The sequence below is a fragment of the Vidua chalybeata genome, chromosome 9 (assembly GCF_026979565.1).
Source record: "Vidua chalybeata isolate OUT-0048 chromosome 9, bVidCha1 merged haplotype, whole genome shotgun sequence".
Classification (NCBI taxonomy): Eukaryota; Metazoa; Chordata; class Aves; order Passeriformes; family Viduidae; genus Vidua; species Vidua chalybeata.
In genome coordinates, this window is record NC_071538.1 from 3,721,215 (window position 1) to 3,736,930 (window position 15,716).

The window sequence follows — 15,716 nt, forward strand, 5'->3', positions numbered from 1 at the left end:
TAAAATGATCACTTAATTTCGAACAGAATAGAGACAATGAAGAACTAAAGAACACGATCTTTTCTGAAAACCCACGGATGACAGAAATTAGGCAAAAAAAGTGCAGAAATAGAGAAGCAGTGGAAAAGCTGCAAAGGAGATTCACACACAAAGTAATTAGAATTCCTGGACTTGCTTACCGCATATTCCTCTGGTGTAACCTTTAGAACATCAAATACCACTGCATCAAAGCTCTTCTTCAGTTCAGCTGAACCCTTGTCACTCAAGGACTCAGAGCTGCTACTCTTCTGCAGAAACAAAAAAAAACACTGAGGATGTTTTGGACCTATCTTCTTGTCTTCTCTTTTTTACACTCCCAAAAGCAAAATTTTGTCCAAACGTCATTGTTCACATAATTTTTCTATTGGGCAAATTATCAATTCAAATTCAGTCACAGAACAGACTTTTTCCTGATGTGGACTGCAAAAAAATCAGACCCTCAAAGTGACACCTGGATTTCTATGGATTTCCTTCTAGCTGAAGGAGGGCAGGGTTAGAGGAGATATTAGGAAGAAGTTCTTTGCTCTGAGGATGGGAAGGGCCTGGCACAGGTTGCCCAGAAAATCTGCGGCTGCCCCATCCCTGGAAGTGTCCAAGGCCAGGCTGGATGGGGCTTGGAGCCACCTGGGATAGTGAAAGGTGACCCTTGCCCATGGCAGGGGGTGGCACTGCTTTACCAACCCTTCCAATGGCAATAATGCCATGATTTCAAAGGAATTCCTCAAAACACAGTAGTTATATTTCAATGCATAATTAAATTCCAATTTTATTGACAGGAAAGGTAACAACAGCAACTATGTCAACAAAAGCAATACAGTCACACTGAATGTCAAACAGAAAAAATACCACAAAGGTAAGAAAAAAAGATAGGGTCTGCCCCAAGGGAATAGTTATCAATTTTCTTCCTCTTTCTCTTAAAAACATGGAAGCTTACAAAAATTACACTGATCTACAAGTGTTCCCGTTGAAGACATTTAGCGGAAGGAATTTTAGTGTTGTTTTTAAATTACAGTCATTCACATTTGCAAAAAATAGCAGATCCTAGGATATCATTCTATGAGCATTTATCTATAAAATAAAGGTTTTGCTTCCCTGCAAAATACAAATGTGGCTCAAAAAATAAACGCTTCATATTGGCTTCATATGTTTCATATACAGTTTTCAAATTAAAGCAATACATCTGTGTTATGAGCAATCACTTCCTCTATCAGAGATGCAGACCTATATTCTATTTATTCATTCCTGAAGCTGTGTCAGGGTAAGTTAGGCTTGGGTATCAGGAAAAGGCTCTTCCTCCAGAGGGTGGGTGGGCTCTGCCCAGGCGCCCCAGGGAATGGGCACAGTCCCGAGACTGCCAGAGCTCCAGGAGGGTTTGGGCAACGCTCCCAGGGATGCACAGGCTGGGATTGTTGGGGTGGCCAACACAATCAAGGCCTCTTCTGACAGTCTGTGCCATTTCACTGCTAATGTTGCAAAAATCTTTCAAGACTGTGGACATGGGTCCTTGAGAATTCAGCCAGTTGAAATAAACTCACATCCATTTTCAAGCAATTTTGTTATAAGGACACATTATAAAGAAAATGCTTATTTAATAATGATGTCCACTTTTAGTTAGATTCTGACATTACAATCTCTCTGAAAAATCTCCCTTTGAAAACACTACCAAAAACTCCAAACTAGACATGTATTTTCAGTAGTCAGTAAGCTTACAGAAACATTTCAGTTACAAGTCCTCTTCCCTACTTCTTAGCCAAGATAGAAAGAAAAAAAATACCACTTGCTTAAAGTAAATTCATGTAATTTTGCCAAAATACATTTTACTCAATTTTATCAGACATCACATAAACATTCAAAACTATTTTGCTGAGTAAAAAGGTTGCTTTCCTCCAAGAAAATTTTTCAGGTGCATGCCAAAAAACAGTCAATGATTCATGAAGCAATTATAAGGGGAGTACAAGAATCTATATAAAAACAAACAATGATCTTGGAAACTGATGCCAGCTTTCTTGACAATAGTTGTGAAATTGTGGCGGAGATTATTTGGTTCCTTTTGGTAACACAAGACTCCAATTTTCCTTTCACCTTGTTTGTGGTACTCCCCATTTCCATATGCAAGTGCATACCACACACAGCTGCTATCAAAACTCATCTGTAAATATGTAAATAAACAAAACATCTTTGGTAGTCCAGAGATTCGTGGAAGGAGCCAACTACAGTCAGGACTTTGTGGCTCTCATCCCTATTGACTTTGTAGTGTTCTAATTTCAGCCCAAGCCTCTTCCTTAACAAGCAGATGACAAATGGAAAATTACATTCACTTCAAACTAAGAGGCATCAGCAGATGAGGTCAATCTCCATTGCTTGGCTGATGCACACACTCAGCTCACAAGCTGTTCATTTCTAGAGGGAAGAAGCTTTGATGGGCAGGAGGGACCCCCACCTATGCCAGAATATAGTCCAAGAGACAAAGGGAACAACTTTATTCCACTGCTGCTGTGTCAGACTGCCCCTCAGTACACACACAAGTACCTGTCAAAGAAAAGAACATTTCCCACCAGCCTTGCCAAGCCAGTTTAATGTGCTAAGAGTGTCTATTCTTGCTAAAACTTGAAAAGAAAAGCTTCCTTGTCTAGATGTGATGGAAGAGAACATGGAAAAAATCAGCTTTGGCTATGGTATATGCAAGTTCATGCTCTATTTTGGTATGCCAAGTTCAGGACTTTACATTTTATTCACACTAAACCGGAGTGTATGAAACCAACATATAGAACAAGAATCTGTTGGATGACAGCTGTTAAAAGAAAAACTCACATTTTAGTGCATTTAAAGTAAAAATTGAGTACACAGTTACCCAGTAACTGAGGTTTCCAATCCTTACCTCTGAAGCAGTAGCTGCAATGTTAACACCACTGGACTGTCCGTTCATTAGCTCCATACTGCCCACACCATTAATCTTCAGCCCTACATTTACAGCGGCAGGATCATCTCCAAGGCAACCCAATAACCATTCCTACAAAGAGCAAAAAGGTATCAGAAACCACTTTCTGCAGGGGTTTTAATCGAGATTCAGTGCCTAAAATCCTTAACAAAAATAAAGGACTTCCAAAATGGCTACACCTCTCTGAGGTCCAGACTTTAGATTCTAACTCATATTTTAAAATTACCTACTTAAAACCAGCATAAACAACTGAAGGTTCCATTAAGATCCATCAGTTACTGGCATTATTGACTTACTTTCTTTTCCCCTATTGTTTTCTCTATGCCAGGAATCAATATGTAAACATATGCAGTAGCCCTAACAAATTGAAGTCTGCAACATCAGTTCACATACTATGCTTTTCCTTTTATTACCCACTTTAAAAAGTATATTCCAGTATATATGTTAACTCTATTAGGTAGCTTTAAGGTATTACCCAATCCCTTCCTATCTTATAGGATTCTTCGCCAGCTTCAAGCAAAAATTATAACATTGAAAGCCATTAAAAGTACAAATGGAATTTATACTTTTCTCCGCAAATGATCCAACCTATTTCTTAGTAAACAAACTTCAAACAGAAAAACACACAAAGGAAAACTCCACACACTGACTTTTAATGCATCCTTGCAGGAATACTATGACTTTTATTTCTACAGAGAAAAGGCTGCAAAGAAATTGAAGCCTTTGGCATTCACTACAAAAACAGTAAGACTACCCAACCACAGTGTTACAGAGTAAAAATTGGTTTGTGCTTAAATTAATGAGCTGTTAGTGCCCTCTAGTGTGAAAACTATTATAAATCAGCTTCCATGGATCTATGTCTATAGCACATGTGACTTCTTACAAACTTGCTGCTGTTTATTAAATTCTCTTTTGGTTTGTAGTTTAACTCAGAGCTATTGCATGGTCTGAAAACAAATGGAGAGTGGCAGGTAACTGGGTAATTCCACATGACAAAACAGTTTTACAGCAGCTCATACTTCATGCCTCTAAGGAATGAAATAAAATAATCTGAAAAGCTGTGTCTCCAAGGGACCTAAACCAAGTATGTGAGACAAACCTGGAAGGCAAGAAACTGCAATATTTAAATAAGAAAATATTCTTTAAAAAGGCAATATTTAAGCAATAAAATATCCTCAAATTTTAACGTTATCACCATAAGAATGCAATACAGAAAGGAAAGCAATGATAGGGCACAATGTGGCAAATGTCAGTCAAACACTACAGCTTCCAGGTATTTCTAAGTATTACCAGTCCCATCTGAGCTGTTTCTGCAGTTCAGGACAGCCACCCACATTCTACCCTTTGTTGTTTTGGAAAAAACTGACAGAACTGTCTCATTCACAAGACAGAGGATGCTACATCTCACTTTAATGTTACACTCCCAGTCCATGTGCTTTAATTAACACTGATTCCTCCATTGAAAATGCATTCATCTGCACTAAAGCTTTAAGTTACAGACAATATAAAGGAAAAAAATCTCATCTCTGGCATCTGAGTGTCACTGCTGTCCTGTCCTTCCCCATCTCAATTACCCTTCAGATGGTCTTGTGGAATATTGCCAAATGCACAGCTCCCCAATGCCTCTCTCCTGCAGCTTTTTCATTTACTGAAGGGAAAAGCACAGAAATAAAACTCTGACACATTACAAGTTTCATTTATGTAGTGACAGTAGAGGACAGAGGCATCACATCTTCAACACCAGTTTCAGGCCCCCCACATGCTCAAAATTTATCCCAAAGTAATCTCATCTGCTAAAAATACCCTACCCTTTAAAATTTTGGGGATTTTTTTAACCACTGTATTTTTAAGGAAAGTTGACACTTTGGCTTTGTCTAATACAGTTATGGAGAGTATGACAAAATTGTGTAATCTCAAATTAAGGTTATATATTTGACCCTTGGCTCACATCAGCTTCAATTGTTCCCCTTCCCCATATTAATGGGAGGCAAAAAGGGAAAGAATTAGGGATGTCCTTCTCTGCAAGGAAAAATAAAAACCTGAGCTCTGGGGGCTTTTTTTGTGGCGGTATTTGGATGGTGCTAATTAAAAGAAATTACAGCTGTCACAGAAGCCTATGGAGTTGGCAGCTCAGCCTCACATCAACAAGAGCAAACTAATTTCTCTATCAGAAAATGCTGAAGCCAAATTTCCTCAATGACTCCTCTCACATAACCCACAGCCACTCACAGGAACTTCCTCCCCATATTTCCTGACAGACTTTCCACCTCACAGGACCTGCCTGGAAGGGACAGCAGTGCTGCACACTGATCCAGGTTTTCTTTTTCTACCTGGTTATTGTGGTAGGAGTTGAGAAAACTCTGTCTCTTAGTTAGGTGTGGGCCATCATGCTGAGAAGTGACTTCTATGAGGCGCACAAACATTGGTTTTTTCAATTTATTTTCTTTTAATAAGCAGAAAATCACTTAGGAAAAAACCCTCCTTGCAAAGGAAATTGAGTTTACAAAATATAACATCTGCCGTCAAGCTGTATCCTAACAAAGCTGTCCACATAATGATAACTTTGTGACAATTGCTACATTACAAGTGTATGCCTGAATACATTTATAGTTTTTCACACTTTGTGGATACACTAAGCAGCTGAATTAGTACTGAACTGCTACAGATATGTATTTATCAACTTTAAAGTTCCAGAATTTGCAACCTTCACAATGTTCTCAAGTCTAGCAGCTTTCAAAAGTACATCACTACTCCCCTAACAGGAACAGCAACAGTTTTGGTCAATGTCCCACTTGAGACAAATATTGAAAAAATCCTCACACTGGAGTAACTAAATCATTTACTTCCTATACTATCCTCCTACTCAACACCAAAATAATCTGTGAACAGCAATATCAGAAATTGATCAAGAGCAGAGAAGTGAACAGCAGCACAGCTGGGTCTGTGGAATGACTATCACTACACTGCAACAGTGAGTCACAGTGTTCACTGCCTACCTTGTATATCCAATTACCAAAACTGAATTACACTAAGTAACTTGAACTTCCAGTCAGTTTCTCCTCTCCAATTCAATAAATGTCGTTGTGCTCAGAAATGAATTACATGTGGAACTGAGAGTGTTTCCTATGATGCATAAAACACCTAAGCATTTATGCCAGCCTGAAGCCTTGATACACTGTGTGGTATCTTCCTACAATGCCATTCATACTGTACAGTAGAAAGCAAACTAAAACTACTGATACAAATATTCATCACACCCAAACAATGAAAATATCTCGACTATTGTTGTGGTTTAGCCCCAGCCAGCAATTCAGCCCCATGCAGCCACTCACTCACTCCCCCACAGTGGATGGGGGAAAGAATCAGCAGAGTAGAAGTGAAAAATCTCATGGGTTGAGATGGAGACAACTCAGTAGGGAAAGCAAAACCTATGTGCTCAAGCAAAGCAAGGAATTCATTCACTGCTTCCCAGGAGCAGGCAGGTGTTCAGCCAGCCCCAGGAAAGCAGGGCTCCATCCTGTGTAACAGTGACTTGGAAAGGCAAAAGCCACTCCAAATGTCGTCCCTTCCACCTTCTTCCTCCAGATTTATAATATTATATATATGGCCTAGAATAACCCTGTTGGGGTCAGCTGTCCCAGCTATACCCTCTCCCAATTTGTTGTGCACCCCAGCCTCTTTGCTGGTGGGATGAGGAGCAGAAAAGGCCTTGACTCTGTCTAAGTCCTGCTCAGAGTAACCAAAATATTACTGTGGTATCAACACTGTTCTCAACACAAATCCAAAACACAGCCCCACACCAGATACGGTGGAGAAAATGAACTTTATCCCAGCCAAAGCCAGCAGAACTAAGCAGGGTCTGTTGCCTTCAGTGAGTTTTTCTGCAAATTCACACAAGGCTGTGCTGCTGATCATTCCCATACAGCGACTGACCTGCAGATCCCCCCCAAGGGGAGGGCAGCTCGGGGAGGATGAGCAGCGGCAGCAGCAGGGTGTGCCCGAGCACAGCTGCTGCAGAGCTGGCCTGATCTCAGCACAAAGGGGAGCAAAGAGTGCCCTTTGCTTCAGATAAACAGCTCTGTCAGACCCTACCGACTGCAGCCCAGCTGAGGGAATCAACTGGTGCTGGAAATGCTTCTCCCCGAGCTCTTCGTTACAAGTGACTGTCTCCGGGGTTAGCTACAGCACGGGGTAGCTGAGACGTGGCTCTACAAAACCAGAGAGCCAAGGGATTTCAGAGAGCTTCAGCTGGCTTCAACCCACGTGTTCCTTCCTGGTGTCACCAGCATCGTGACAATGAGCACACTCCAGAGCACCTGCAGACATTCACCAGTATTGTGCTGAAACTGTATACTGCAATTGCTGGAGTTTGCCAAGTTGAACTTGCATTTGTATCGTGATTTCAGTGTATTTTGTATTGTACACACTGCTAAATCAGAAATCCTCTGTAACATCAGCTATATTCAAATGGTTAATCTAGCATTAAGCATTACACCCTCCATATGTGGAATATCTGAAAGAACCTGAGCAGAGAGGACTGGTCTCTCACAGACATCTAACACAACACTTACGCCTGACTCCCTTCCACAGCAGATGTTCTTGGCTCAGTTTGAGTCAAACTCTGTCCCAAAAATACTGTATAAACAGCATTTTAAAACACAACCCTAAAATTACATTTGAAACTTCCTGCCCAGAACAGTACAAAAACTTTGAGGAAACAGTGAAGTTTTAGGAATAGCTCAACAGTCAAGATGACCAATATCCTCTTTGTTGTTATTCATAATGTCAGTACAAAGTGTCATTTGTTTTGACCACAGATCTCCATTAAGAAAATAAAAGTGCCTTGCATGGATCATCATTAACTATAAATGCAGAACCACTACCAAAGACTTCGGGGACCAAAAAAATCTGTTCCAGACACAATGAACCTGAGCTTCCTCATCCTGTAGAAACTAGAGTGCAGGAAAACTATAGTTTGAAAGGTAAAAGCTGAGACAACTGCTAAGAGCCAACACAACCTACAACGAAAAAAACAAAGAAACCAAACACACTAAAAAAAAAAAGCAAAGCACACACACTCCACACCTAAAGGAGAAGACCCAATGAACTGAACGTAAGAGGCCCACAGTGAAGCAGAGTCATTGGGGAAGATGCAAAGAACAACAAAGAAAAAACAAACTGCACCTTCCAAATTATATCCTTTAGTTTCACATTCCAGCCACCAAAGCAGAAACCCACCCAGGTTACTGCACTGTACAAATAAAGACAGTATGTAAATATCCTTAAATAAGAGAAATTAAAATCACCTAGGGCCACACTTTAATTCCGTTTTCAGTAAGCATGATGATATTAAGATAGTAAAACTGATAAAAATAGTAACTTCCACAAAAGACATGAAATAAAAGCTCAAGCAACTTAATACTACTGCATTCCCTGAAGGAAATTTATCACTAAAAATAATAAAATCCCAGACCTAAAATCTCACACACTATGAAATCTCCAGATGTGTAAATCTTGGCAAAGCAGTGCCTAATTTACCACTAGTGCAGACTGAGATAAAAGAGAGAAGAAGACACACGTTGGGTAGAGACATGACAAAAACAGATAGGGGAGCATAATATTAAAAAAACAGATTACTAAGAGTTACTAAATATGCAAAACCACTACAAATATTAGGGAAAAAACATTCAGAAATACAGGAAAGCAATGTAATATAGGAGAAATAAAACTATCTGATGAACAGAAGAATGAAAAAAAAAAAAGTCAATCATTAAAGGACTCTTGTAGCTGACTCCTGTAAATTTTCTGCTGTGAATTTCAGCTGGAAATGATGCCACTAAAGCTGTAAGAATGAAGTAGCCACATGAGACCCAGGGATTTGCATTATTTATGAACCAACACTACCTGCAAAATATTGCAAAAGAGACACTGATGCTGTACTCTCTGCAGTTCTGGTCACCTTGTTTCCAAAAAACTTTTTCCATGAAATGCACAGAAGGGCTTGCAGGTATTCTGAAGAGAGTGAAACTTCTTTCCTAAGTGGAACCCAGGAGAGCTCAGCTTGCTTATGGTACCAAACTGAGATCTGCATGAGGACACACCTGCTATATATTTAACTATCAGGAAGATAAACCAGAAGTATATAATGCAGATAAACCAGAAGAAGAAAAAGCAAATTTATGCTCAAAATCTGAGTAACAACTATTAGGTTTTTGAATAGTTTTCAGACACCACCAACTAACAGCAAATATCTCACAGCTGCTTAAGTTCATGCTGGACTCCTTCCTGATGGAAACAGTGCCACACCGTGCTGAAGGAGCAGCGCAGCTGACCCACTGACACAGACTCCTGCTGGAAACTCAAAGCACTTCTGTGCTCACACAGCTCACTTCTGTCACACATACATTCTTTTCCCAAGCATGTGTTGCACAACAGTCACAGCAGTACCAGCTGGTTAAGCTCCAAGACAGATGAAATTAGAATCCACGGAATAGCAAAGGGAACAAAAAATTATTTCATTAGGTTTGACACTGACGTTTAAAATAAAAAAAGGAGCTTCATTTAAATGTGTTCATTTAAATTTAGATTCTCTTTTTCTACCTTAGAAAAGGCATTACCTGTCAATTAGGTAAAATTATTATTCTTTAAGAAGGCAGTATTCAGAGAGCACTTTCACTATAATTTGTTCTGTATAAATCCTATTGCTGCTTTTATGCACCTCATTCCCCATCTTTGGAAATGAAAGGAGGCTGGGGGAGAAATAAAGAAAGAGAGAGAGATAACAGCAAGGTTCTGTCTCATTCGTATCTTTGTTTTCAGCTATCTAGGCCTCTTCTCCATGGTTCTCCAGTGCCCACGCTCTCCTTTTAATCTCAAGAACTGGTACAACTTGTAGCTCCCATGTCCTAGGATGAGATAAAGAAAGAAAAACCAAAACTGAAAGCCAGAATATCCTTCTCCAGGCCTCAAGTTACTAATTTACCAAATCCTATTACAGAATTCAAACCATTACCTGAGTCTTTCATCAACTTGCAAAAACAATCAAGAGGTTCAGCTAAAAATGGAAATTTTTCCAGGTTAGTTACACACAAATAGGAAGGAGATCCTTACCACTCTGACTTCCACCACTCAAAAGCAGGTTTCCTCAATGGATCAACTCAGGGCCAAGACTTAAATGGGAGATATTCTAGCAGAAGGCAACAAATTTGAGCATGAGAACTGGTACACAGCTGCAAGCAGTGGCAGATCCAGGCCCTCACAAAGGCACGAATCAAGCAGAAGGAAAAGGATCACTGCAGGCAACAAATGGAGTAAGCCAAAAATGTGAACATGTGTACAAGCTATTTAGGTTTAGCCTGAGGTTGTGAGAGGTTGGCTTTCTGCTACCAAAAGGCCTCTCCAGCAGTGTCTGAGTGTTAAAACACAAAATGTAGGCACACTAAGACAATAACTGCACAAAACCTGAAGAACTTTCTGCTCACAATCTGCTTACAAATCATCAGGTCCCTGGTGCTTCTTCCTTCAGAGGTCACCAAGAAGCCTCTGTTTGTAGTTTTTGAGAAGAGTGCATAGAACAAAGCTTTATTCCTTTGGATCTGCCTATTACTTTGCAATTGCTACCAGAGGAATGAAACTCTGAATTTATGAGACATAGTTTGGTTTCCCTCCCATATGCCAAAAGAGCAAGCAGTAGGAACTATTTTAGCACAGAAAGTACATCAAAAATGAAAGGTTCTACCTTCCTCATCTCCCTCCCACAACTAAAGCCAGCCCAAAGTTTAACCCCTTTGAGCAAAATTTCTTTTCATCCTGAAGAAGAAATCCAGATTTGCTCAGTGAGGAACCAGAGGAGGATCCCTCCTTGCCCCAAAGACACAACAGGAGAAAACATAGCCTAGAGACATTTCTGAAGGAAATAATTATTTTCAAGAATAAGAAGTAAAAAGATTGCAAAGAAAATAAATAGGATTTAAACTAGAAACAAATATTTTTAATTAATTAGGCAGTTCTATAAGATGATAATCTTTCCCCAACTGGTTTTTCAAGACCTCCACCACTTAGCTATACAGTTGTCAGTTTTGTTTGCAAACAAGAGGAGCAGCAAATGATTAATGTCCCCTTGATTAACTGATGCTCAGTTTGCAAAGTGCTGCTCTGGCTAAGAAGTGCAGGTACGAAATCAGTGGAATTAATAAAAGAAGAACACATCTGTGGACACCATTCTGAACAGGGAAACCATAGTTAAGAGCATGCAACAGTGGAGCACTGAATGCTGCTAACATGAACTTCAGGATACAAAAACTCTTTTCAGAAGTAGTTAGATCCAGTTTTGCTTTGTTTGAGGATAATACAAGCAACACATGAATAGGGAAGAATTATTAAGACTGAGCATCAGCAAAAATATCACATCTTACAGTGAAAAGTCTCTAGAACTGCCTTCTATATTCCTAGCTTTTTTATTATTATTTTCAATAAGGCAGCACAAAAAATTTCAGGAGAAGGCAGACTTGAAGAAAATCATTGTAATGATCTGCAAATGGATCCATGCAGGTGGCATGCCTTCTCTCAGAACAGAAAGTGCTTCACAGGAAAAAGATTCAGGGAAAATACTTAAATACAATTTTATGTGCAATGGCACACTTGTAAGTTCTGAGACAGAAATGACAACTGACAGCCTGAGTTTTGTTACTGCAAACAGACCACAGGAACTCTGACACCATAAATCACCAGCCTCACATGCCAAAAGCACATGTAAAAGAAAAACTGACAAAAAACTAAGCCTGAGGATCCACACTGAATTTCCTGTGTAAACCTACACATCATACAGGGAGGTAAAGAAAAATCAAATTTCCATGCCTACTCCTGGAGGCATTAAGTGCTAGGGTCAAAATTGCAAACAGCCAAACCAAACCATTCTAGGACAGATTCTTAACAAGGGAGAAATAAGAAAGTCCCAACTGCTGCTGAGTAACAGCCTCCAAAACCACAGAATTAAAGACTTGGTACATCCACCAGCCTTGGCTGCACCCTTGCTTTGTATAGTAAGGCAAAAAAGATTGACATTTAAGGAAAAGAAGTCAAAACTCCTCCCCTGTTGAACACCTGATTTTTTTCACTCAGAAGAAAATACTGTTGAGAGAACATTTTACTGTATTTCCTTATTAAGCCACTAATAAACACTAAGGACCTTTCTCAAAGAGGACACACAATATCATAGTCTGGTTTGAAATTCAGCTTTCCGAGAGATGAGTACAGCCTTTATCAGTAAAACCTGGGATAGCAACATTTCAGCAATGTTCTCTATAATTATTATTTTCTGAGCATCATGCATTGATATGCACCATTGCTATAGAAATGGTGCTAACAGGAAAAAAATCTATCAGCCTATGAATTGCCTGTTTGGTATGATGACTACTGGGGGAAACTACAATAGACATTTGGGGAAGAGAGCTGCATCTTCTGCCTGTGTCACCATCCCTGTATTCATTTATGGAAGTGTGTCAAGCCCAGGGTAGACAACTTCAACAAGTAAACAACACACAAACCAGTTTCTTATCAATCTGAGCATCCCACTCACCTCCCCCCCTTTGGAATGGCCTCATAAAATCAGCCAACTCAGGAGAGAACAGATAAAGACCCAACTACCCATCATTTAATGTTAAATACCTTTCTCTGCCCAAGATCAGACAGCAACCGGTAACCAAAGCATCTGCCTTAAAACATGACAGAAACCAAGTTCCATAGAAACCAAGTTAATTCAAATACAGGACTCCAACAGTCAGATGGCCTGACCATTTATCAGTGACCCACTCCAAGTGCCTGAAACTGTTGGCCAAGAATATGTTTGCTTCAACTGAAATAATTCAGAGTGAATGTTTTCATGAAGGAGAACACTGTATTTTTAAGACAGTATCAGATTTTTTTTCTTGTTATCAAAATAGAAACTTATAGTAGACCACAGGGCAATGGTGTCTCTTCAGACACTCAAGGTAGACAGGAATTTATTTGAAGGCCTGAAATTCTGCTAAACTCATTTATTGTTTGTTCACTAACAACAGCAGTGCAGTCACCAGAAAAATCTCAATGTGATTTCAGGTAAATGGGCAGTATAAATGAGAGCCCTGCTGGAGCCACTTCTAAGCCATCTATCTACATTATTGAGGAAAGGATCTGCCCTAAAGAGGAAATGACATAAATACATACAGAACTTGTGTAACTGATGTAGAATACAATGCTTTCCAGAAGACATCAAAAAGACACAGATGTAGCAGCACAAGCATTAATTTGAAGAGCATAGCTGGCAAAGAGTAAGAACCAGCTATACAAAATCATTTGTATACCTCTAAGGGCAGTAAAAGCAAGCCTTAAATTCTTGTTACAAAACCAAGAGAAAGACACTGCAGGGGTGAGATTAATGACATGCCTTCTATACAGACTGTCAAGAAGGATTTTTAAGATTATTCCAGCACTATGAATTCAGCACAGTATGCTCACAAATGATATCCTACCCAGCTACTTGGATATTTGAGCTATTCAGTGGATGACTGGATAATTATCACTCAAACATATCCTTAAGCTTATGAAACACAGCTGTGTCCATTTCTGCCAAATCGATGAAAGCAGACATTAAAGATTGATTTAAGTGCAGATATGTGCAAGCTGGAAACTTGGGTCCAAGAGTAATGACAGAAGTATTCTGTACACAATATAGCTGTGATAGATTTGAAGGAAAATGGTGTTTTGAATGTAAACTACTGGTTTACAGCAGATAACACTTTCCTTTTAAGGAAACCATGCCATTTAACATTTCATTTAACTAAAAAGAGAATTATATTCAACTTTTTGTTAATCTTTTAACTGCTAAAAAGTAAATCTAGAATGCTATAATGCAAGAAAGTGCATGGCATGACAGGGCAAGCTACCATAAGTAGGGATATAAAACCCCTTGTCATGGGACCACAAGGTGATGGTAACTTTATCTTTAAAAAGCTTACAGATTAGAACCTTCCAAAAGAATCCCCTATCTGCTACTTCACTAATACTAATAGCCAAAACATCTGATCTTAGCAAAATGTTTGGAAAACGCTTTGCTTTCCTTTCCAGGCTCACCAAAATCATCACAGCAATAAAGCAGCACAGAGCTCAGGGAAACCACAATTAGAAGAATTAAAGCAAAGATCCTCAGATCCTAAGACATCTACCAGGTAAGGATTCCTGTACCCTGGCAACTTCTGGCAGGAATCCTGTCCCAAAATTTTGCACATTTTTCCCCCTTCTGCAGAGAGGACATCTTCTGGTCCAGAATAACCAACAACACTGGCTTTTTCTAAAGCAACAGACATTGGTCATTCTGGACAAACCAATGGAAGCTAATTCTTCACCTCATCTAAATGAAAATACAATACTTCTTTGAGTCCCTGCCATGCCCTGTGTTGCTGCCTTAAACCAAAAATCCAGTCACATAAACATGTAGCTTAGCTAAGACAAGCATTTTTGCTCTCATGCAAAATTCACCTTGAATAGGAGCAAAAAACATGAAAGAAATGCCCATGACTAACACAGAGAACTGAAAGGGTCTGAGCAATTGTTTCTAAGTATTTGGAATTAGTAGCCCAAGTTACAGTTTGGACAAGGATTTGATACTGCTTTGTCATTAAACTGTCCTTGTTCTGGAGGTACAAGGAAATCTGTCAGCATTAGAGGGATGAGTGGATGCTGCACATGAAAGAGGGAGCAGCCTTGCCTGAGCAACAAAAAAGCCCCAGTGAAGAGAAAGCTGTGCTGGGAAACAAACTCAGCTGGGAGAGCTCAACAGGGAACCCAATTAAATGTGTGTGTGTGTGTGTGTGTGTGTGTGTGTGTGTGTGTGTATAAACTAAACTAATTAAGAGCTTTCAATATTATCGCAAAGTCAAGATCATCCATGTCATCAAACTTAAAAAACAAAGCAAAACACAAATTAGTAATGCATTTTCCCATTCTATACCAGCAGGAAGCAAGTTGCCTCTTACCCTGCTGAAAGAATGGCTGAAAAAGTCAATACCTCAGCTGCCCTTTAAAAACACTTTAATCTTTCAGTTTCATGTTCAGCTTGCCAAGTAGGGGAGGTTCATGCTGGTCCTGCTGTTATTTAGACATAAAAGAGAACCAGCCACATCATAAATAGGGTATTATTAACTTACTGTTGAAATACCCTGAAGTCACCAGCCACAACATGGTTAGTGTGTTTTGGCAGGTGATACTTTTGAAACAGCTTTATCACTTAAAAGCAAAGCTATTTTAATGACCTATACGAATTTATCTTTCACTACCTCCGAGGCAGCCAACAAAAACTACCTAAGCAAAAACAGGCATCACAACTACTAATTTAAATGCAATATTCATATAGGGATTTATAGGGTCTTTCTGACAGAAGAATCTAGTTTGTTCACAAACAACAGAGCAGGGTTTTCCAGGATAATTGTGTGCAGCTAATAAACACCATTAATCTGACAGAGCTGGCAAACATCAGACAGCAGGGCTGCTCTACCAGAGACTGCTGCAGAAACCAGCCCCCTCACTGACAAATGAAGCCAATTCAACATCAGATCACCCTGGGACCCAAGCAAATGCTCAACCCAGTCCCAAAAGCCCCACACCCAAAAGAGAACACAATTCCCAAGTGGCATCTCCAACCTAGGCAAGACTCCTTTACCTCCTCCATGATATGTTCTCTGATTTTAAGTATTGTTACATTAAG

General features: G+C 39.6%; 1 protein-coding gene across 3 annotated transcripts in view; it reads right to left on the reverse strand.

Annotated features, from left to right (window-relative positions):
• RALGPS2 (Ral GEF with PH domain and SH3 binding motif 2) overlaps nucleotides 1-15,716 on the reverse strand; it is a 114,395-nt gene that overhangs the window by 88,351 nt on the left and 10,328 nt on the right. For all 3 annotated transcript variants that reach the window (XM_053949986.1, XM_053949985.1, XM_053949987.1), the window contains exons 2-3: nucleotides 2,918-3,049; nucleotides 180-287 (exon numbers count right to left, since the gene is read on the reverse strand). In XM_053949986.1, coding sequence (XP_053805961.1) covers nucleotides 180-287; nucleotides 2,918-2,974 — 165 coding nt within the window. In that variant the 5' untranslated portion in view covers nucleotides 2,975-3,049. The remainder of the gene's footprint in view (nucleotides 1-179; nucleotides 288-2,917; nucleotides 3,050-15,716) is intronic.